This window comes from Drosophila nasuta, chromosome 3 (assembly GCF_023558535.2).
Source record: "Drosophila nasuta strain 15112-1781.00 chromosome 3, ASM2355853v1, whole genome shotgun sequence".
Taxonomy (NCBI): domain Eukaryota; kingdom Metazoa; phylum Arthropoda; class Insecta; order Diptera; family Drosophilidae; genus Drosophila; species Drosophila nasuta.
The window spans coordinates 33,272,124-33,295,339 of NC_083457.1; the positions used below are offsets into that span (position 1 = coordinate 33,272,124).

A 23,216-nucleotide genomic window follows, 5' to 3' on the forward strand; every position below is an offset into this window, starting at 1 on the left:
AGCCCTTAATTATTGCGAGAATAATCCAATTGTGGTTTTCTTTATATGGACTTTGAAAAGCATTAGAGTTTATAGTAAAAATAGGCAATGAATGGAATAATCTAGTAGAAAAATGGTTGAATATTTGATTTTTTTAATCTATAAAGTATGTATTATTAATTTGTATTTATTTATTTATTTTTATTAATGTTGTAATATAGCTGTAAAAAAGGGTACTTTGACAATTATCATAGTTTTTAATTTGTTAATGATGTTTTTTGTTTTAATAATATATTTTATTTTTAATATAGTTTTTATACAATCTTGTATTTTTTAAAATAAATGGAATATTACTTTTTATCAATTATAGAGATCTTATTTTAATGAATTCATAGAGTATGCACTATTTTTTTATTATTTAAATTTAATACATGTATTTTATAGTAAATCTGATTAGTCTATTTATCTTATTAGTCTTCAAAATTGCACTTTTAGTATTCAATTCAAGAAGTGTAAAGTTAGCTATGATTTTCCTTAGTAAATTTATAAATTTCTTACACATTTTGTATGGTAAGTAAGTATTCAAAATATTATCTCACAACCATTTCAATGCGTTGCATATTTCCCAATCAAATTATAATACTCTCGAGTGTATAATTGCTCGCAGTTTTCGAAACTTTCCACACCTTTTCCTCTCTTAACTTTTGGCTATTTTTGGGCATTCGATTGTTGCCTGAAACTCAGTTCATTGGCAACTTTGTTGTTCACCAACTTTTCATATGGCTTTTTGGCTGAAATGTGTGTGCACAATTGTTGTTGTGTGATATGCATTGAGTTTTGAGTTTTGTTAGCCACATTGTTGCTGCTGTCGTTGGCCAAATGTAAACTTTGCGTTTAACTTTTGCTTGTTAGATTCAAGTGGAAGCGGCGGCGGTTGCCTTGTAAAATGTTTACAAACTAAAAAAAAAAGAAGTTTTATGCAAAAACATGAAACACGAACCCAATGGGAACTGTGGTAACAGTTTTGTGTTTGGTTTCTGTTACAGTTGAAAGTTTATGTTGTTGCAGTTGCATTCAGTTATTGTTTGCGTCAGTTGGTGCTGACATCTTCGATATGGAGTCGTAGTATCTTTAATAAAATACAATTTCCAGTATGCAATTTTTGTTTTAATTAATTCTGTATTACTTTCTTTTCTGCTTTTGTTGCTCTCTGTTTTAAGTTTTGTTGGTTTTGGACGTGCTTCGCATTCGTGTGGCGTCTGTTTAACGTCTTAGTAGCAACTCTCGAGGGTCGAGTCCAGGTTACGGTTTTGTTTTCTCTCTCAAAGGTTCCTTGCACCCCGCTGCATTTATTTATATTATTTTTCTTCTCCGCTCTCTATTATGTTGTTTACTCTGCACTGTAATTAGCCAACCCACCTAAGACAGCTGCTGTTTGTCTGTTGGCCAAAATTGCTATGCATAAAAAGTTTAACTTGACATTTTTGCAGCACAGCACAACACACAACACACAGTTTGTAATTTGGACATTTCCCGCTTTTTCTCTTACACTCTTTAGTCTCGTAACCCTTTTAGATATTTGCTAATTTTTTCCTTTACTTTATACTTGCATTTTACTTGCAGACTTCTTAATTGCATTAGCCAATGTTCCCGCCCCTCGCACGTTGCTGTTTTGCATTTAGATTTGAGTTTAGAAATGGAAATGGAAAAAAAGGTAAGTCTGCTTTAACTCGAGTTTCTTTTAATTTCTTTAAACATTTTCAGCTGCCATTTTGTAATTACTTCTTGCAAAATTAAAAAATCATAAAAATGTGGGCTTAAAAAATATAAACAAATTATGCATAAATGTTCATAGTCCAGTTATGTTTTTATGGCCTACATATTTTACGATCTTTTTGGACATTTTATTGACATTGTCGTTGAACCCTTAACCCCTCCACCCCGCCACGCTTTAACCCACTCTTAACACCAGCCATAACTTAATTATCCATATGAATCCTTCAGTTTTTATTGCTAGCCCGAGCCTCACTTTTAATTATGATGAGTACTCGGCACTTGGCACTCGCAGCTGTCATATTTTTATTTATCTAAATTCACAGATCTTCACGGCTTTTTGCTCATTAAAATAACATGAAATCGCCTTCGCCGTCGTCGTCTGGCAAAATGTTTTATTGCGCTTTTCCTCATTTCAACGAACATTTTATGTCCAGCAGCAGCTGAAACATCATCATAAGTTTATTGTTTGCCTTCCGTTTTGGGCTGTTAATTTTGTATGCCTTCGGGGCAGGCTCAATGTGCCAAGATATTTTCATCATTTTAATCAGTTCACATTGAGAAGAGGGAGAGACCTTTGTGTCTCTGTCTTTGCGGTGAAAGTTAAGGAGCTTCGCTTCATGGTCAATGGACATTTGTCATTGTTTTGTGATGCAACAACAACATTTGCATGCTGCCACCTTGCTGCATGCAGCATGCAGCATGCAAGCTGCGACGCATTTGCGGTTGCCATTTGAGGCAGGTGGGCTATCATGGTTGGGTCGCTTTGAAGTAATGCTGCCTCTGCCTGCTGCCTGCTGCCCAAAGGCTAAGCCTCATTTGTGGTCAAATTGTGTGCTCTGCGTCAGCTGAAAGTCGATTATGTCAATATTGTGCCATGGCTAATGGCCAATGGTTGTGTGTGTGTGTTTGTTTGTGTTTGGGATCTGTTGCAAGTTGCGGCCGCTGGCTCCTTCCGATAGCGTTCAGTTTAACGCTAATTAGTGTTGCCCTTAACTTGCAGCTTAAAGCTGCAGCTGTAAGTTTTTAATAGTCTATTTTAAGGCCAAGTCCTTGCCCATATGCCAGACTTTGGCAAATCACAACACAACTCGCAACACATAAACTAGCTGTAACAACACATAAAAATCGTAGCATACATTTAGGAGTCGAATTACAAATGCGAACAAGAGAGAGAGAGATAGTGATAAAGGGGTGGTTGAAGGCAGCGCCAAAATAAAAGGAGTAGCTGCATTTGCACATTAAAAAGCCATAAAAATCGAGAATTGAATTGCCAAAAGCAACATAAAATAAGAAAAATAACCAGAACAACAAGCGGAAAATAAAGTGGCCATGAAAATACATTAAAATGGGGAAAAGGGAAAATCTAAAAGTAAAATTGACAAAACCGATTGAAGCAATCAATTAAAATTGATCAATGAAATTGAATCACGTGTTACAATTCGCTTAAGGAAACGGTATCGAGTTACATTATGCCAATGCAATTGAGGCCTCATAAAAGTGATGGAATTGATGTAACAGCAGAGTTGTTTTTACGGCTTTAAGATACAGAATTTTAAAAGTAGAAATTGAAAAGAGTTGAAGATTTAGTTAAGTAAAGTAAGACACTTTAAACCAAAAATAGAAAATGAAATTGATTAAAAATGGCGAAGTGAGAAAATTAAAGTAAAAGCTTAGTTATATTTACTAATTTAAGTTTGAAATGCTTATAGTTGAAAATTATACGATGATGATTTAGTTAAGTAAACTAAGACACTTTGAAGTCAAAATAGAAAAGGATATTTATTAATAATGGTAGTGTTTGAAATAAATTCTTCATGTGAGCAGAGATTGAGAAGAGTTAAGGGGCTAGTTGAGTAAACTTTGGCAGAATAAAAATATTGTAAAAAATGGGATGTAATTAAGGTCTTCAAGTTAATTTTTAAACATTAAGATACATAATTGAGAATATATAAATTGAGTAAATTTATAGATTAAGTTTAAGTCAACAGAGATTATAATAAAAATTATTAAATGTGGTTGTCGTGTAATTCGAATCAAGATATAGAATTGTGAATGTAAATATGGAGTAAATTTATAGATTTAGGTATTTAAAGTGGGGAATTTTAGGTCAATATAGATATAAAATTGAATAACAATTTCTTTAATAGACAAAAATAATTGTTCACAATAATGAATAAGAAGTGAATAGTGTCTTTTCCAACATTCTTATTTTTTTAGAAAATAAATACCTAAGTTACTTAATTGCCACTTTTTAGTTCCTTCAAATACTTAGTTTAGTTCCTTCAAATACTTTGAGCAACTCTAAGCCTCATTAGTAAGTGATAATGATAGTTGCTTCTTCCCTTTTAAGCATTCCAATCCAATTGAGAAAGTTTTAGTCTGCACTCAACGAGTTCACTGCACTTTATCTCTACTATTTTCACGGCTCGCCTCCCGCTCAGCATTCCTTCTACCCCTTACATTCAATGCTATCAGTTGTCAGTGGCAAAAAAAAACTTTTATGCGCTTGTTAACAAAAGCGTGAAATTCAATGCGAACGAACAAAAATTTACGACACTGCAAATTAAACTTGATTTTTATTTAAATAAATTGCATTTTATGCGCTCAGCAAGGATATGCGATGCTGCGTCTCCAGCGCCGACGTTGGCGTCGTCATCGTCGTCGTCGTATCGTAATAATAAGCAGGCAACGAGCCATAATTTGCACCGGAATATGACGGGAGGATATGTGTGTATGGCGTCGGTTTGGATTGGGCTTGCTTTATGTATTTTTATTTATTACACAGAGCATCATTGGCAGGAAATGTTTGTTGATTTTCCGCAGCGCGCGCACAATAAAAAATCGGGGCAAAAAAGCAAATTATTTTCTAGACGAACGCGCGTTCCTCAAATAATAAAAATATACAAAAAAGGCCAGAAAATTGTTCGAATTGTGCCCATTGATTGAGGGCGTTAAAGGGTATGGACACAATTTTGAAAAGTTTGTGCAAAAGTATATATAGAAAAATATAAGACTTAATGCAGACATAGAGATCTTTTAAATGTTAAAATCTTGCTATAAAATATTTGTCCGTAGAAAACGTATTCAAATCTATCGATTTAATATAACTTAGAAAAGATTAGTGTAAGTTACGAGAACTTCAATAAGATTTCGAATTTCATTAAGATGATTCAGTAAGATGATATTAATTCAGAGATTCATAAAGTGAGACCTATTTGGAACTCTTCTATAAAACATGATCGTATTTTGCTGTCGTGGCAGTCGGGCAAAACAAACAATAAATATTACAACTTCTTTCCACTAAAAAGAAAATTGGCGCCATCTTGTGGCCGCTAGAAGCTAATGTTTGTGTTTTAATGAGTGTTATTGTGTTATAATGTTCTTATTCGTATTCTATTCTTATTTCAAATGGTTATACTTGCTAAGAAATATTCATATTAACAAAAACAGGGTAGGTCATAGTCGATCAGCGTGTTCACACATCATTTTTTATATGCGTTGGCGTCGCCGTCGTCATTAAAAACGGAAATGTAATGCGTAATTTGTGTGCGCCGCGAAGTATGCAATACGAAAAATCGTATCGTGAATGGAGTCAGGCGAAGCGAATTGATAAGGGCTTAACAAAAGGTTCGCCAAACAAATACAGCCAACCCTTAAAGAGCACTTAAATGTGACTTAATAACTAACAGATCTCGAGCTATATCCTATATATATTCTCTGACTAATCTAATCAACGGCACGCACTTTGCAGTAATAGGGATTTTTGGTGTGCAAAGTCATGACAAAGATGAGACGCGCTTTCTCTTGTCGCTCGCCAACTGGCTCAAAGTAATACTTTCTTAGCAGATGCGATAACACTAGCTTCATCATGACCATCGCATAGCGTTGGCCAAGGCAACTGCGAGCGCCCGTCATAAATGGCAGAAAAGTGGAAGGTTCTATTTTTGGTTCTGCGTCGCGTGTCCAACGTTGTGGCTTGTAGACAAGCGGATCCGGAAAGAAGTCCTTGCAACGACCCATATACAAAGGTGAAATGATGACATCGCTACCTTTTGGTATGAAAAAGTCGTCTGGAAAGAAGAAGAGTTAATTTTCTATTAATATAAGTTATGAATAGTTGTACTTACTGATTGTGCAATTGGCTGTGGCTCTTCTAGCTGTGATGGGACCTGAAGGATACATGCGCATAGATTCCTTGATGCACATTTCGAGGTATTCCAGTTGACATAGTTGCTCCATAGTGATGGCTTCGCCTGTGTCCTTGCCACACACCTGTAGAATCTCCTCACGACACAGTTGCTGATAATCCATGTGCATGGTCATGTTGTACATGAAGAACTTTAGTGTTGCCGCAGTCAAGTCAAAGCCACCAAATATTATTGTGTCCACTTCCTCGCGTATATCTTTCACCTGCAATGGCTGACCATCTGGAGTTCTGGCCAGCAACAAAGTGTCCAAGCAGCTAAGCGTCCGCTTCTCACTCAAATCTGCATTCTCTGTTGTTCCATAATTCCGATTGGCCAAATCCGAGTTGAGTTGCTCAAGGCGTTGCTTTATGATGCCTTCTGTAAAGCTGTGTAGTATTTTGATGACTTGCCGCTCCTTGGCAGCTAAAGCTGTGAGATTGTAAATGCAGTTGCTGCGATAGAACAAGTTTTTCAAGCGATAGTCGATGATGCGTACAATACTAGGAAGGAAAGTTCTTAGTTTGTGTTGTTTAATTAGATCATTTCATACTCACTCTCTAACCGCATCAAAGTAGTCCGATTTTAGCCCTGACTGTGCATTAACTGTTGTGCCCAAGGCTGTTTCACAGATGGTATCCAACGTATAACAGCTGATGTACTGAAAAAAGTCCACAGGTTCATTGGTTTTGGCCAATTTGGACAATCTCTCCACCAGAATACGCGCTTGACGCTCAAAGATAACCACAAATTGCTTTATCATGCTATAGTTAAAGGCTGGCGCAATCATTTTGCGACGATGTGTCCATTTCTCCACGCCACTTGTGAAGAGACCTTCGCAGAGCCAATTTTCAAAAACATTGTAATCGGAAGTCTTTTGCAGCAGCTGATGAGCACTGCAAAGTGCCTGAATATCCTTGGGATTGCAGTCAAAGAGATAGAGTTTTGTGCCCAGCCAAAGTTTACCGCGATGCTCCCTCAGATGACAGTTGATCAGCTCGGTGGCACGCTTGAAAGGACGCGGTCCAATGATGCGCGCGAAGATGTGCAAATGCCCGATGATGGGCCAGGATGGAGGTCCTGGCCAATTGCTGGTTAAACGATTAATTCGCACGTGATATTGAATTGCATATGCCAAATAGGCGATGAAGACACAACACAGTAGCCAAATAAAAAGTGACAAATCGATCATTGTGGCTTGAGTTCGTTCATTCAACTGATCGAATCGATCAGCAAATTTGCGAATTTAAATGAGACAGCCAGAAGCAAACACTCGAGCCACACACTGTCGCGATTGATCATCAAGAGAACAGGAAAACAAAATATATATAAATGTATTTAAGTAAGCTTCAAAGTAAATGATTATGTAATTTTTGCGAAAACTAATGAGCGTAGGTTCCAAACGTTATTAGCCAAAAGCTGCGGCAGGTTAAGTGATATTAGCCAGCGTTCAGATGTGAAACCGAATTGAACCTATTGTCAGCCAGAAGCAGCGCTTAAGTACGCTGTCTGTCTGGAAGAGCTTGACGATCTTTTGTGTTCGATCCTCTCAAGCAAAATTAACGAAATGTAAACAAATAATATAGTATAAAGAATGAGAAGCTTGTTCTATTAAAACGCACTTTAAATGCTCTACAAAATAAACAAGAAATAAAATCGAAAAGTATTTTAAAGTTGAACAACAAAGACTTTAATTCTACAATATCAATCCAACTTAGTTACTTCAAAAATCGTTTTGTTGATAAAGCGAATCTCCTTCCTGCTTAAATTGTCAATAACTTACTTAAATGAAGTCAATTCTAGACACTTTAAAATGCATGCTGAGCAGACTCTATAAACAGAGTAAAGAAAACTGCACAAAACTATTAAATTTACTTGATATTCAGTTGAGGTGTCGTTCGATCGATTGATCAATCAATCATTATCACTTATTGTATACCCCAATGAAAGGGTATCTGTAATGCAAGTCAAGGCGTTGTCTACTACGATACTATAGAATCCGTTCCACTCAGCGTATAAAAAATTACTCAAAACAAACAGTACCAATATGATTATTGCAAAATATATAAATTTGATGAGCTGTCGCACCCAATGCATACAAATTCATCCCGAGTGAGTGAGACTGATGGACGGCTGAAACCGTAAACAGAATCGCACTTGGCTCGAATAGCTCTTCAGATACTTGGGAACTACCCGGCAGATTCAGTATGATACTTGTTCTGCACTCCATCAAATCGAACATGTTTTGCCATGTGTGGCAAATATCAAATTATGAAAACTATCATTGTTGACGTAAATCTTAGACACATCAAGAGACTACATGCTTATTAAATATATATAACAAGAAAGAAAGCTACAGGTGAGTGAGCTGGACTCTGAGATACCAGCTACTCATTAAAAAAAAACAGTTTCTATAAATATACTAAAAATATGTCGTGAATATACTACTTGGTACATCAATACTGCATTTTAAGTACCGCTAAAGTAAAAAATATATCAGAATATGAGACAAAGTAGCTTGGATTTAGCTTAATCATTGGCTGTTGACGCTGATCAAGAATATACTATATATACTTGATAGGGTAGGAGATGCCTCCTTCTGCCAGCTACACACATTTCCTGCAGGCACAACGTTATAATACCTTTCTACGCTATGGGTACCGGGTATAAAAACATACACATACGGTAATGACAACTATTAGATACATATTTTATCTTAAATATATTCTTAATTACAACTTCAGTCAAAAATCCTGTATTAATTAGTATCACAATAAAGATTTTGCCAAGTTTTTTTTTTTGGTTCGTTTCGCTTTGTCTGATAATATCTGAGAGTTTTTTCACTATTTTTTCTGGATTCATTTCGTACGCAAAATGTCATAATAATTTTAATTAAACTCATATTTATGCCATTTATTTGCACTTTTCATTAAAATAAAAAACGATAAAAAAAATTGCCGCAGTCCTCTGCATTTACAATATATAAAAAAAATGAAGAAGAAAAAAACCATGAGGAAAAGAGAACCGTCTGCATTTTATTTATATTGAATTGAAATGTAGGCAGAAGAGAGTGAGAGAGAGAGAGACGAGCAGACAAATAATAATATTTTCAGCATACAATTTTATGAATATACAAATGAATATACTTATAGTACTCCATGCGAGTGTATGATGATATGGATATGAGTATGATTCGCATACAAGCGCATTAATTACAATTATTCGTGTTTATTTGTGCGCTGTAACTTTTGTGTTAATTAGTGTAAATACACAATCCTGCCTGGCCTACCTTTATATAGTATTTTTTTTTCATTTTATATTTTTTGAACAGCTTTCTGGCTCTATTGATATGCAAATGTTGAAGTTTTTAAATGAATGAATGCAATGACAGTTGGTCAAAATGCAAAATGCAAATCAACGAGCGGCAAACTCTCAGAGAATGCCACTCACAGATTTTGTGTGTACAAAATTTATACTACAAATAAATAGTATGACAAATAATATTGTTTATCTTTATTATCCATTAAACATTAACAATTTGATTAGGCCATATACGAAACAGAATCCATTTTGTCAGCAAGTGAGTCTGGCACAACAAATGCTCGACATAAATTCCATTATCTAATGGATGCCAATAAACAGTGAATGCAAATAAACACCCAACACACACACACACACACACTTGCACACAACTGACACGAACAATCAGATGTAGATACAGTTATGTAACTGACAGCTTCAAGGAACATTGTCTCAAACACAAAATTAAAAGTGATGCGAGCAATGCACAACAGAGTGTTGAGGAGTGAGTAAGAAAGAGAGAGAAAGAGAGAGAGAGAGAAAGGAAGGGGACAGCAGAGACACGGCTGAAACTAATTTGAATTTATGCAAAGATGTCGACCTGCCTATTACAATATTTTACATTTATGAGGGTATCATAACTTTGCCATTCAGTTTGCTAAAACTAAACCATAAATCAATTTCATCTATTGTACGATTGCTGCACAAATTGTTCATATTGTAAACATTATTTGTATTGTCTATTAGCTTTGGGCAAATTTGTTTTGTTTTGCTTAATGAAAATAAGGTTCGTTGTAAATAAATATTGTGTGCAGTTCCATTGACAAATTTGCGCAAATAGCGTCTGGTTTAGTTGGAGCTGTCTACTCACACAATAAACGTATAATATAGAAAACCTACTATAATATATTATAATGAATACAACGACTTACTTAATGACACATAATACCTTAGAATTCTGCGTCACAAATGGCGATTTGCTCTATGGAATTTAATAATTATCGATAAAATAGAATTGCAATGATGTTTGAAAATAATTTTATTGCCAACTGATGTGGACTTTATTGAGTAAACAAAAAATTATTAAAAATGTATCACAACTTTTTTATTGATATCTTAAAATATATTTCAAGCTCGTTCTTTTCATAATTATCGATAAGATAGATTGTAAATTAATGATGAAAATAGTATTATATGTAAAGTAATATTTACTTTATGGAATAAACACGAATTAATGAAAACTTTCTCATTTTTTTCACTAGTAACTCAAAATACATTTCAATCTCCTTTTGCTTATGTAATGCAAATTTCAATAATAATTTCTTCATGCTATTTAGAGTACATATTATTGTAAATAAATGACAAAGAATTATTTTTGCTTAAAAGAAGAACTCACAATTGGTTTCTTCCCTTCAAAAATACATTTTTTGTCTTAGTAAATATCGATAAGATTGTAAATAAATGTTAAAGAAATTTGTACATTAATTATTGAAAAATATACGTACTGGTATCTTAAAATACATATCATGCTTTTATTGATTACTTTCGTAAATATTTCTTAACAAAATTTACTCATAATCGTTAAGATAAATTGTGAATAAAATTACTTTCATTGTAAAGTATTTGCAGTTCGTTGCATTGCATTGGCATTGTTTTCTTGTTATTATTGTTGTCGGTGAGCATGTAGACCTCTGTAATTAAACTGCACATTATCAGGACACACAAGCACACACACATACACACCCACACACACCACATAATTATGCTGGGCATTTCTACCGAGCTGTCCTGGACCCCGCCCAGCTGTCACTTTGTGTTTTGGTGTCTTGTGTGAGTGTGTGTGTGTGTAAAATTTAATTTGGCTACATTTAATTATTGTTTATGCAACGCTTCTGGGTCTGCGATTCAAGAGGCGAGCATTAGTTGCAGTGATAATTTAGGCAAACACGAAGATGATATGCCATCCAATGTGGCTTCCCGAAATTACGAGGTATTCGGAAGGAGCAGCAACAGCAACTAAAGACCTCAATGCGACCGCAGGGTTTGCAGTAATCGCGTCTTGTGTCAACATTAATCGCATCAAATTTAATTTCACAATTAAATGCAAAGACGCGATGCGTTTAGCATAAATTAACAGCATGTTGTAAGTAGGCACCGCAGGGGTTGTGTGTGTGGTTGTATGGCAAATAGGGGGCGAAGTTAGGGTTGCATTCAACTCTGAGGTGTTAGTTGTGGTTGTGAAAGCCAAAAAAGCCGCCAGCCAAAGCGAGCGCGTCGCTTCCGTTTCCGTTTCCGCTTGCTTCCCTCTTTTTTATTACTACGACTACCTAAATAGAAAGTGTGGGCAACAGTTTTCCATTTGCGTATTTTATTGCAGTATATAATTTAATTGACATGGCTAACAAAATGCATTTGGCTAAAAGGAATTAAATGCCTTTAATTGATCGCTTTAATTAAATTAGCGAAACAACTTAATAGCACAGTTTTAAAGCTACAAATTGGCAGCACATTTCACAAGCTCTGTATGATTGGGATTAATTTCGGGTTTTTGTCTGTTTGCCAGACTGAAACTTTAATGTGAATACAAGTTTTCATTGTTTCTTGCTGTGCAATCAATTCTGGAAAATCGCTTTGGTCATGCATTGCATTAAACCATTCACATTTTATTTATAAATCGAGAACTGATGATGTGGTGAGAAGTGAATACCCGATTTTTTAGCAAAGAAATTGAATTGAGCTGCTTAGGCTTACTTGAATTTCTGCAACTCATGAATGATACGGGTTTGCATAAGGTTCAATTTCTTTAAAACTGTAGTATTCGAGCAGTGACTCTGCAACTGTTGATGACTTTTTAAATATTTAATTTAAATTATTGTTCTGTCAAATTCGTTCTTTATGATTTTTCATTAAAAATGTTCAGTACTTCGTAAACTGTAACAATGAATCTAAAACTGTACCCTAATGCAAGCTTGAACTTTCAAAGTGACTCTACAACTTCTACATGTTAATATGAACTCAGTATATAAGTATAAGTAAAAATGATCTAATAATTGCAATGAGGAGTATATTTAGTGAACAATTTTATATATAATAGTGCTGTATAGAGTTCAACTTTTTGCATAAAATTCGCATAAAGTTTAACGTCATCAAATTATTCATTGTTCATATTCATAAATTATTGAACTCGTTTCTTATAATGTTATATATTAGCTACTAGTTAGTCGTTGATGTATTGAGATTGGCATTTATGCTGTCAGCATTTTGGGCATATCTAAAGTGTGTGTTAATGTTGTTGGCCCCTGGTCAAATATGCCACAATTATGGTCTAGAAAAGAAACCGCAACACCGCATGCCACAACATTTAATCGACTTCACTTAGGGGAAGTTCATGTGCTTACTTATTTATGGTATTATTATAAATTTAAAATTATTATTTTAAATAATATTTTTTTAGCCTTATGCCTCGTTGCGCAGACAGCAATGAAGTTGGTTTTTTCTCTCTCCCTCTCTCTCTCTGTCTTCTTTTAATCTTTTTGGCGTTTACTTTGCCGTTAACCTTCGACGCGAAAATTGTTTCGTAGGTACTTTTTTTTTTTTAATACCCTGTAGCAATTGAGGTAAGTAAGGGTTGCATGAAATATGAGCAAAGTGTTAAAAGAGAAGAAAGCAGTGGTGGGCGATTTACTTAGAGATATTATATCATATTATTAATTAGTCGTATTCAAATCGAATCTCGAATTTGACATTTATTAATTCTTGAGACTATATGTTGTGTTAGGAAGACAAAATTAAGTAACAAATTATTATTTTTGTAAGAGATTATTAAAGTTAAATCTCAAATTTAACATCAAGCTATTTTTGTGACTATCCCACAAATATAAATGTTTAGTTAGGAAGATCAAATTAAATAAACATTTATTATGTTTACAAAATTTCATTTTTAAGCGTATAAAAGCTAATTTTGGAATTTTACTTTACACAAAATTGCATCAAAATTTATTATGATTACAAAACTTAAATTTCATGCTTATTGAATTTAAATTTCCAATTTTAGTTTTATCTCATTTCTTGACTAAAAATATTATAGGAACCCAACATTAAATATAAAATGTATAATGAGCAGTCCCATTTTACTTCCAGCGCATTTCGTAGTCGAGTAATCATTTCTATATGAATAAAGCTTGCTGCACAAAATGTTTAAAGGTGTTTTTTTTTCATTCAGTTATTATTCTTCTTCTCTCATTTTTGCTTGTGTTTGGCCAAGCCATAGCGTTGTATTATGAGAGTGCTACAACGACTGCGAAGCGAACTGCGACTGCGACTTGGAGTACGAGTTTGCAATTGAAGGACGTTGGCGGCATTGGCAATTTGAAGGCGAACGTAATCTGTTGCTGGATATCTGTGGCAGTTGTTCTCAAAGTTGGCTGCGGTTCACATTGGTTACCAGTTTCGCATTTAACTTGGCTGTTATCTACCGTTAGTTGCGCTAGCGACAACTCAAGTTTAACCCACGGTTGCAAGTCAATTTCGAACAGTTGCTGGTTGCAGTTGCAATCGTGCCACACTTAAAGTTGTCAGTGTCGCTGTCGCTGTCGTTGTCGTTGTTGTTGTACTTGTTATTACCTTTAATTTGCTATATTTGGGTGATTGTTGGCTACGTTTTGCTGCGTTTACTCAACTTACAACTAAAACAAACTGTCCGGTTATTTAAGTTGTGCAGTTGGCTTCTTGTTCTCGGGCAGGTTTGGCAATCGCCGCCTCTTCTCAGCAGTCACTCAATCACTTTGACAGGGTCAGACTGGTTGTGATTTTCTTTTTTTGTTGATGATGGATTTGCCCAGGTAATGAGAATGCAATCATAAAACATTCAATCTCTGACCTTTTACCTGCTGACAGCTAGTATTACGATTACAACTTTCAGCTGTCTAGGACTGGCAACATTTCCAAAATATTTAACCAAATATTTACATTACGTGGCCTACGTGAGTAAACTCTCTTGTGCCATGGAGGCAGTTATTGACCATTGACCCGTGTGCGTACAGTGCTGCGAGAAGTATGCATACAGCAGCATGCCATTAGCAGCCACTGTCTATGCATATGTTTTATCTATTATTATTATTACCGCGGCAAGCTCGCTTTACGAGATTTGTTGTGCTATTAGTTTTTGAATCATTATCTGTGCAATTTGTTGGGCTATAAATGCTCAAGACTTGGGTTGCGAGTGGTTTCTACTTTGCTGTGGTTAGAACCTGTAATATAGGAAGTTTACGGTTTGCCTTGCTTCATTTTCGTAATAACAATTACGGCTATTAATAATGTACTACATTTGTATTTACTTTGATATTCTTGAAGTTTCTTCCATTATATTTAAAATAATAACAATCTCAAAATGTAAAAGTAAATTCAAATTATGTTAGAATTATAAATATTTATAAAAAGTGACTGTTAAATTACTAATAATAAATAAATAATAGAAAATTATGGTAGACAAAATGTTAAATGCTTGTGTTGTTATTTTTAATATTCAGCCCAATAAATAAATAAATTGGAATATTTTATTGATTTAAAAATTTTCTAAATTATTTTGTTTGACACATTTTATATTTATGTTATTAAAATACGTATTAAAATACTTTTAAAGAAGATGTTTTGGTTGTTTTTTTTGCTATGATCTAAATCAAAATATTTTATTATTACTTTATTAAGTAGGTAATATTTTAAATGGCGATACCAAACTAAGCTTGCGTATAATATTTATGCACATAAAATATTCATAAATATTTGAAACATTTTTATTTTGATTTCTAGTTAAATAATTCAAATGATATTCGAAAAAAGTTTATATAATACATATGTTGTGTTATTTTATATTCCAACTCATTTCATAAATTTTAAATGATATGATAATAATACCATTAATATTTGAATCATTTATCAGAATATTAATTTTATGATATTTTTCTTACTTTTTTTTATATTTGATTAAGTTCAAATACAATTAGAAATATTTAATATGATATTTAAATTATGTGATATATGTACATAGATGAGCATCAATTATATTTATTATTTTTAAAATTTTTATTAGATGATCAAGGTAAGTAACCGATTTAAAGATCAATGTATTTCAAAGAACATTTATGTTGTGGTATCTTAAATCAAAATTATTTATTATTTTTTTTTTATTTTCAAACGAATTAAATAATTAAAGTAAATATTTATTATAACATTAATGTTGTATTAATTGGCATATAAATTAATTCATTTACTTAAATTTAAAATTTTTTTAAGTTTACTTTATTTTTATTAAAATTAAATAATTGAAATGAATATTTATTATAATTTTAAATTTGCTTTAGTTGACAATGATCTAATTTATTTAATTTAATACAAATAATATTTGAAATTGTTGTACATATAATAATTTACGTTGTGTTATTTGACATCTGAACTAATGTATTGCACAGCAAATTAACAAAATACGTTTAAGGGCTTTGGGTGTTGTTTATCTGTTTGAGTTGCACTTTGATGTATACTAAATTTGATTGTTTTTCAAATTTGTTTGTCTAAACAGAGAGCGCACTTCGGTAATATCAGTGAGTGCAATGAGGCGGGCATTCGCCTGTTCAGGTAATCGAACTCGAATGGGGACCAAGTTTGTGTCCAATCCATAAATACGACGCTTGTGAGTACAGCAAGTACTGGCTTAAAGGTATATGTGTCGCATATAATTAACACCAACAGTGGGCACTAAAACTTAGCGAACAGCAGGTAACAAACACGCGCTCTCTCACATGATCTTTCTCTCTCTCTCTCTTGATTTCCTCTCTGCTGAGTATCAGCTGTCAGCTGTTTTTCAGTCGAGTCTCAGCTTGATCGCAACTGAGCTGGGCTGTGAGCTGCGAGTGCGGAGCGTTTGTTGTTTGTTGGTTTTTTGTTTGGTTCAGTTCAGTTGAAAGCAGCCTCGAGGTTGGACGCTCATCGCTCGGTCGCGAGTTTTGTTTCGGTTGCATTTCGTTTCGTTTGGCGCAGATTCACAGTTACATTTGCGAGTCTTAACGTGTTGTCTGCGCTTGAATGCCAAATTTAATTGCCACACTCAGCAACAGCAGCTATCGCGGTTATCGAAGACAGCTAACGTTTAATTTGAAAACGTTTTTCAAACACCACAAACAACAACACAAAAATCACCACAAGTCGTGACTTTCGTTTTTCCCCAACTTTCATTTTTTTACGTTTTACAAGTTTTCATTGAGCCAAGTGTCAAACGGATAATTTTTCTGTAATTCAACAACAACAAGACACAGAGGTGTTTGTGCAGTGTCTCTTGAAAGTTACGTGTTACAACATCAAGAAATAAAAGAAAAAAAGTATTTAAGTGCACGTGTGATAAAAAACATAACGGTTAAATGGCGCTCATTGACACCGCTTGGCGTTGCCGCCTCATGATCTTTGGCATCCTCACTCTCCTCCTCGTGGGCGATCTCGTTGGCTTCGGCGGTCTAAGTGTGCGTGGCGTTAAATCGGATAATCCCGATGATAATCCCCTCCAGGGTGGTGGAGCGCCCACTGGACCGGCAGCTGCTGCTGGAAAGTTTCCGGAGAAGAATGCTGAAATCGATATAGGCGAAGGTGAGTGAATGACATTTTCCCCATTTGTTGTGCTGGCATTGCAAAATTCAATTTTCTGTTTTCGAATTGGGTTTTTACGCAAATTTTAACTCTTGACTTTTTCCCTCGACTTGTTTACAAATTCTGAATTTTTCTGACTTTGTTATTTTGGCATTTACAACGCAAATTTTTACACACTTGGCGCATCGCATTGCAAAATACCTGATGTCTCTTTTTTTTATGGGTTGGCTTCATAAACTCACCTCCGCTGTCGTTTTTTGTTGTTTTGACTGTTTTGTCTCGCTTTGCTGTTGTTGTTTTTGTTGTTGTTGTTGTTTCGTCTTATAAGTCGCGCTTTGTTTGGTCGTATCAAGGTCAATTTCGATTTATATATGGAGACCCCTCGCGTTGTATTCGTTCCATTGCTCTATCCGAAAAAAAATGGAAAAAATACAACAGCTGACATCACGTGTAAGCAGACCATTAATAAATGTGTTGTGCCTGCTACCCGGAATCGACTAGTTGAGGCCTTAACCATTAATATTATTATTACTTTTACAAGCAATTTGACAAAACGTTTTTAAAATTAACAAATTTAATGGACAGAGTGCGTTAAAAATAACTTTCAAATCATATTAGACATCAGAAATCTTTTTTTAGATGTGGCACAAAGTTTAAAGAATTTGAGTTGAAAATAGAATTGCATTTACAATTAGAACTGCTAATTAAATTTGGTTAATAAAGTGTTTACTTTGGAATACAATTTCTATGATTTAGTTTAGCTCTGACAGTCTTAAATATTCCCAAAACAGTTGGACATCATTTTTTATTAGTATATGCGCACAAAGTTTAAAAAGGCATTTTGTTTGGAAATAGAATGAAAATGCAATCATTATTATGAGTTTAGAATAGAAATATTCATTGTTAGCTCATCTGTTAGTTAAGCGTCAATTTGGAAAACAACTTTTATTTCTATCAACGAATAGGTTTTAAAGTTTTTGAAAAGAATCTCGTTCAGCTTTGGTATTATATCATTACTTTGAATAACATCATTACTCTGAGACAGTTTTAAATATTCCCAAACTAGATAGGAATAATTAATCTTTTTTTAGATAGTCACTTCAAAATTGAGTAGCAATTAAAATGCAATCATTATTTTGAGTTCAGTATATTCCATTAGAAATTCTCATTAATTTGGTTAAGAGTTTCTTTCCAGGAATAAAATTCCCCTCCTACATGCTTTTTCAAAATAAACAGTCAACCAAATAGGAATTATTAACAAACATTATTTGAATTAAAGAATGTCTTTAAAGTTTTTCAAATTATGGTCGTATGAGTCAGCTTAGTTCAGGTTTGGTATTATATCATTACTATGCTGGAAAGTTTTCTATTCGACGTTAGGTTGTAAATTTTGGTGGTCATTTAATTGCTCGAACAAAAAGTTTCCATACGTCGCGTCATAAACTTTTTTATAGAGCGTACATGTGTTTCGCAATTGAGTGTCCTCTTTATAGGACCCGTTTGATATGTCACATTAAACTTTCGGATTCGTTTTTATTTAAAAGCCTTTCTTGCCGTCAACTTAACCGGATTTAATTTGTTGAAGTTTCTTTTCAAAAAGTCACGCAATAAATGTCAAGAGAGGGCCTCGCAGAAAATTAACACAAAAATAATATTATTTAACATGTATTCACGGGCAAGCAAAAAAAGGAAAACATATGTTTGAAGCGCTCTCCGTGGTTCGATTATGTTTTATAAACAAAAACAATGCGAGAAAATATTTGTAACCACTTTCGATGGCCCAAAGATTTGCATAGCATTATGATGGGAGAGGGACTCACGACTAGCGGAGGAAAGTGTGATATAAGAGACGTCAATGTTTGAATGTGAATACCGTATTCAGCCTTATGTAACGAATGCCACAAGTTGAGCGCGGGTCTCGAAACCTCGAATGACAATAAAAACAAACACAAAAATGTTAATGAAATCAATCGAAAGTCAAAGTGCAGTTCGAGGCAATCGAGCAACAAATTTCTCGATTGCTCGCGAACTTGAGGTCGCCTAAAGACTTGGCCAGAATACCTCCAAATGTTTAGCTTAGGTCATTAACATGATCTCCGTCTGGCTTGATTTGCTTGCGGTTGTTGTTGTTGCTGTTGTGGGTTTAGGTGAAAGTGGAAAAATGCCTGGCAAATATAAACTTCACGTAATAAAATCAGCAAAGTTGTTAGCTTTGCCTGCCTTGCAAATCTTTTGTGAGTGTGTGGGAAACTGCAACTCAACTTTCCCAGAGTAGCAGGAAAGAGGAAAATGAGCAAAGAAAACACAAAAAAAATGTAGACTATTTCCAGATAATTCGCTGTCGCTTTATAGTTCAGATTCAAATTTCATGCACATTGTCTAGACAAAGTCGAAATACTTGTAGAGTCCAAGCCAACAGGAAGTTGAGAAGCCAATCAACAATATAAGCAAAGCATTGACTTAATTTGTGTGCTATTTAATTTATTGAACAGCTTTCGAGTCGCCAATGCACAGTTCTTTTTTTGGTAGTTGTCGTTTCCACACCGATTTTTAGTAGATAGAAGTTGTCTCGCGTTGCCGGTGCTCTTAACCGGTTTTAATACGTAATCGCATCTTAAGCGCCGGTTTATAAAAATTTATCAACCTGAAAACGGGTTCTACGGAAATCGAGAGTATAGTAAAGTACGAATGTGCCCTCCTATCGAAAATAATCTGCCGTTTCATAATATCTGTGTTAACGACATGTAAAACGCCAGGCTTTTAAAATACGAATAGTAAATAAAAAAATAGTTAATCAGGGTCTTCTGTTTACATTTTTTCCATTCACTGATACCGCACGTTCTCTGCCTTTTGGCATGATTTTCACGTTTCTTTCGATTTGGCCAAGACCACATTACGGTTAAAAGCAGTGCGTGATAAACATGCAGAGCTTGCATTTTACTCACGTTGACGACTTGTTTAATAAAATCAAACACTGCAGCTGCATTTTTTATCGGCATTTTTTCCCATTTGATTGCGATAAAGATATTTGATACAGTTGATGATGCAAATGTTAATCAAATGGAAATCATTATTGCGAATTCGAATTTATTTGTTAGTGAATAGATTAACAAGAGAATTATTGAGTAGATAAATCTAAAGACGCAAATAATCGTAGCATTTTTTTCTTGTAGTTTTTCAAATAAATTAACAACGTTTCTCACGTCAAAAGTTGACTTCATAATGTTTAATTTTAGCGGCCTTCCGGGCTTCAATTTCGTTGCATTTGGATATTTATTTTAGCCGAAAGGCAGCAGCAGCTTTAATTTAAATTGCTTACTTAGTTATGCTTCGCTGGCTTTCTTTGCGAAGACAATAATAATAAATAATAATAATATTAAAACACATGCACAAGGCTATAAATAAATAAGTAACCGCAAAACAAGTCTCCACCCAGTAAGTAGTTGGTTTTCTTGGTTTGAGGTATTGGATTAAGGGAAGAGAGAAGGGGGAAGGGGGAAAGATTCGACTCTTTTTCCGCGTACAAAGTTCAGGTGTTAAAACATTTACGCCAATCGTTCTTTTTGATTTCTTGTTAATTGCCAATAACTGCCATTTACTGGCAACTATGATCGAGGCTTAAACCTAATGTTTATTCAACAGCATAATTAATTTAACTAAATATCAGCGCCAAATGACTAAGCAAATATTTTGCTAGAATTTCCATTTAAAACACTAGACAAAAACGCAAAAAAAAAAATGCTATTCAGAGTTCATCGCACGTTTCGACCTTGCTGGGGGGAGTAAAATACTTATGTATATGGTATCGTCGGGTTGACCGCTCACTTTGCTAAGCGCCAAGTGTGCAAATATTTTGAAACTCAATTTCAATATTTGCCAAGTCTCAGAACTTTGTATTCAGTAAAAATGTTGCTGTCTGCAGAACTTGCGCATTTGTATCATATTTATTTGCGTATAAAATGTATTTTCCAGTTTCGTATTTGTGTAGATGTTTATTATTTAAAGTGATCGAAAACAATTCGAAAATGTGATAAAAGCAAACAATTAAAAATAAAGAATTGCTCATTTATTTCGTTGATTACTTTCGACAATTTATTTAGCTTAGCATTAATTTTGTATACTCTGAAAAGGAATTTCTTTTTAAGCGCCGAGAGATAACAACTTTAAAATAACATATAACGATTAATTAATTATCATGTCATTGTCATTATAATTAAAAATCCTCTTACCTTGAAGTATTAATTAAAAAGTAGCTTCTCTAGTATTTTTGGGGTTGCAATGCCAAGACGCAGTTTAAATTCTCTTTTTTAAATTTATTTACTAATTATTATTAAACAATTTCAGAGCATGACTTCGACGAGTTCTCTGCAGCGGCAGCATTGAAGCTCAACACAGGAATTGTGACGGGAGCGAATCTAAAGACAAAATCACAATTAACGGATACGATCAAAGAATCCTGTTTACCCAAAATGTTGTGTGAATTGGCTGCAAAGCCAGAATATGAGTTGAGTGAAAAGGAGAGGGAATTGCTGCGCTTGATAAGGTGAGTTATGATAAGAGAAAGAGGAGTGTGTAATTAGTTGTTTGAAATTGTGGTTTAACTCGTTTGACATCGACTTCAATGTCCAGTTATATTGCACCTGGGCCTGGGGGAATGCCGAGTCGTGCATTGAACTTGTGACAAAAGAGTTTCGTCAATGTTACAAATATAAAATTTAGTAAGAAGCAAGTTGAGTCAGCAGTGACAAAGTGCTGTAAGAGGTGAGAGAGACAGTCTTAACCTACCTCAAAATAGCTTAACCCTGTCACACAAGCTGTGTTTGCACACATAATACAACAACTAGAGGGAGAGAGATCAAGTTGTTTTGTTTTGTAACCTCGCACTTGAGTCGAAGGTGAGCGAAGCGACTTGAAAACTGTAAAAATGTGTTAGGCTGCACATTGAGTAATCATTGTCATATTATTAACATTCTCCTTGCTATTGAACCGGCTAATTGCTAGCCAAGTTAATTCTGATCACAACCTCGCACGAAACAAGCTGACTATAATAACTTTTATTTGTGTATTTTGTAATTAACTTCCGTTTGTTTTTCTCTGTTCTTAATAACAGATCACCCACCATGCCCTGGATGATGAATATGCCGCCGAGCAAATGGTATTTTGCTGCTCATATGGGGGAACTGATGCGACATACAGCCGACAATCTACATGGTCCAATGGGCTGTGCTAATCTCTGGCCAAATTGCCCGATCAGCTCAAAGAAGCTGATGAAACTGAGCTACAAGGTGCGCGTTTAGCACACACGCACACTTTGTTAATTGTGATCATAGTAATGTTAAGTGATTAGGATATATAATTATTACACACACACACACATCTCTGGGCCCAGAAAGAAAAAAAAATGAACTATTGTACTATAATTTGTTTCCACTCTCCTCACACATACACGACGGCCTCTGGCTGCTGATTAATAAAAGTGCCTTCAGTTCGTAGGCTGAGGCATGACTGATGTGACAATTTGCAATTTGTATCTATTAGCTTATAGTAAGTGTGTCCTAAGTAGTCATTTAAGTGTGGCTAGTCTATCTCAATTACATATATGTGTACGTTAGTTTTTTGTTTAAACTTGTAAACATTATGTGCCTAATGTAAGTGCGACGAGCGTGTGCAATTTGTAAATAAATGCATATTGTTATAGTCTGAATCTGAATTGTTTTTTTTTTGTACTTTTATCTTATGTTTTGTTTGCACATTTTGCTAATGATATATGAATATAGTTGTGTTATGGATGCCAAGTCATCTTTACATCGTCACGACTCGTTGTCTTGTAACTTTCAAAATGCATTCGGAAAATGCTTTTTAATTGCATTTTGCCAAGTGCCTAGGAAATATCGATTTGACGGCTGGAACTCCCATCGAAGGTCATAATTCAAATCATTTATAAATTAAACACTTTGGACTGTGATTAAAAATGATTTTCTTTTTGTTTTGTTTCGCTTTTTGTAATAATAATGTGGCCAAATCATAATCATGAAATCCAAACAGTGAGTTTACACTTTCAATTGGTTGCAATTATGCAATCGCCCCGTCTAAATGAGTTGCGCTTTGTTTCTGCTTCGCTGGCTTGGGAGCGAAACAATGACTTTCTCAACGTAATTGGAAGTGTAAAAATATTGAAAAATGTTTAAAATATTACTTTAGTTGTCTGTAATGAGGCGTATTTATTTTCGGACAGTAACTAATGGCTTTCTTTAAATGATTATTAACTATAAGTTGGTAATAGATAGAAAAATTATGTGTAGCTATGAGCTTGCGAATATGCAGAGCACTAATATTTTAAAAAAG

At 34.4% G+C, this 23,216-nt stretch overlaps 2 protein-coding genes across 3 annotated transcripts; one reads left to right on the plus strand and one right to left on the minus strand.

Annotated features, from left to right (window-relative positions):
* The first annotated feature begins 1,606 nt into the window (after positions 1-1,606).
* LOC132791049 (uncharacterized) lies at positions 1,607-22,575 on the plus strand. Of its 2 annotated transcripts, none has more exons than XM_060799831.1 (3): positions 1,607-1,693; positions 21,216-21,414; positions 21,982-22,575. In XM_060799831.1, the coding sequence occupies exons 1-3, from the start codon at positions 1,624-1,626 to the stop codon at positions 22,166-22,168; spliced, it is 456 nt and encodes a 151-aa protein (XP_060655814.1). In that variant the 5' UTR covers positions 1,607-1,623; the 3' UTR covers positions 22,169-22,575. The 2 variants fall into 2 exon arrangements, with proteins under 2 accessions (XP_060655814.1, XP_060655813.1); XM_060799830.1 differs by lacking the exon at positions 1,607-1,693 and adding an exon at positions 16,178-16,871.
* Positions 4,990-7,390, minus strand: LOC132791048 (probable cytochrome P450 312a1). The gene is made up of 3 exons (XM_060799829.1): positions 6,497-7,390; positions 5,883-6,442; positions 4,990-5,825 (listed from the first exon to the last, which is right to left on the minus strand). Exons 1-3 carry the CDS (start codon positions 7,129-7,131, stop codon positions 5,482-5,484), a joined length of 1,539 nt encoding a protein of 512 aa, XP_060655812.1. The 5' UTR covers positions 7,132-7,390; the 3' UTR covers positions 4,990-5,481.
* Positions 22,576-23,216: the final 641 nt, after the last annotated feature.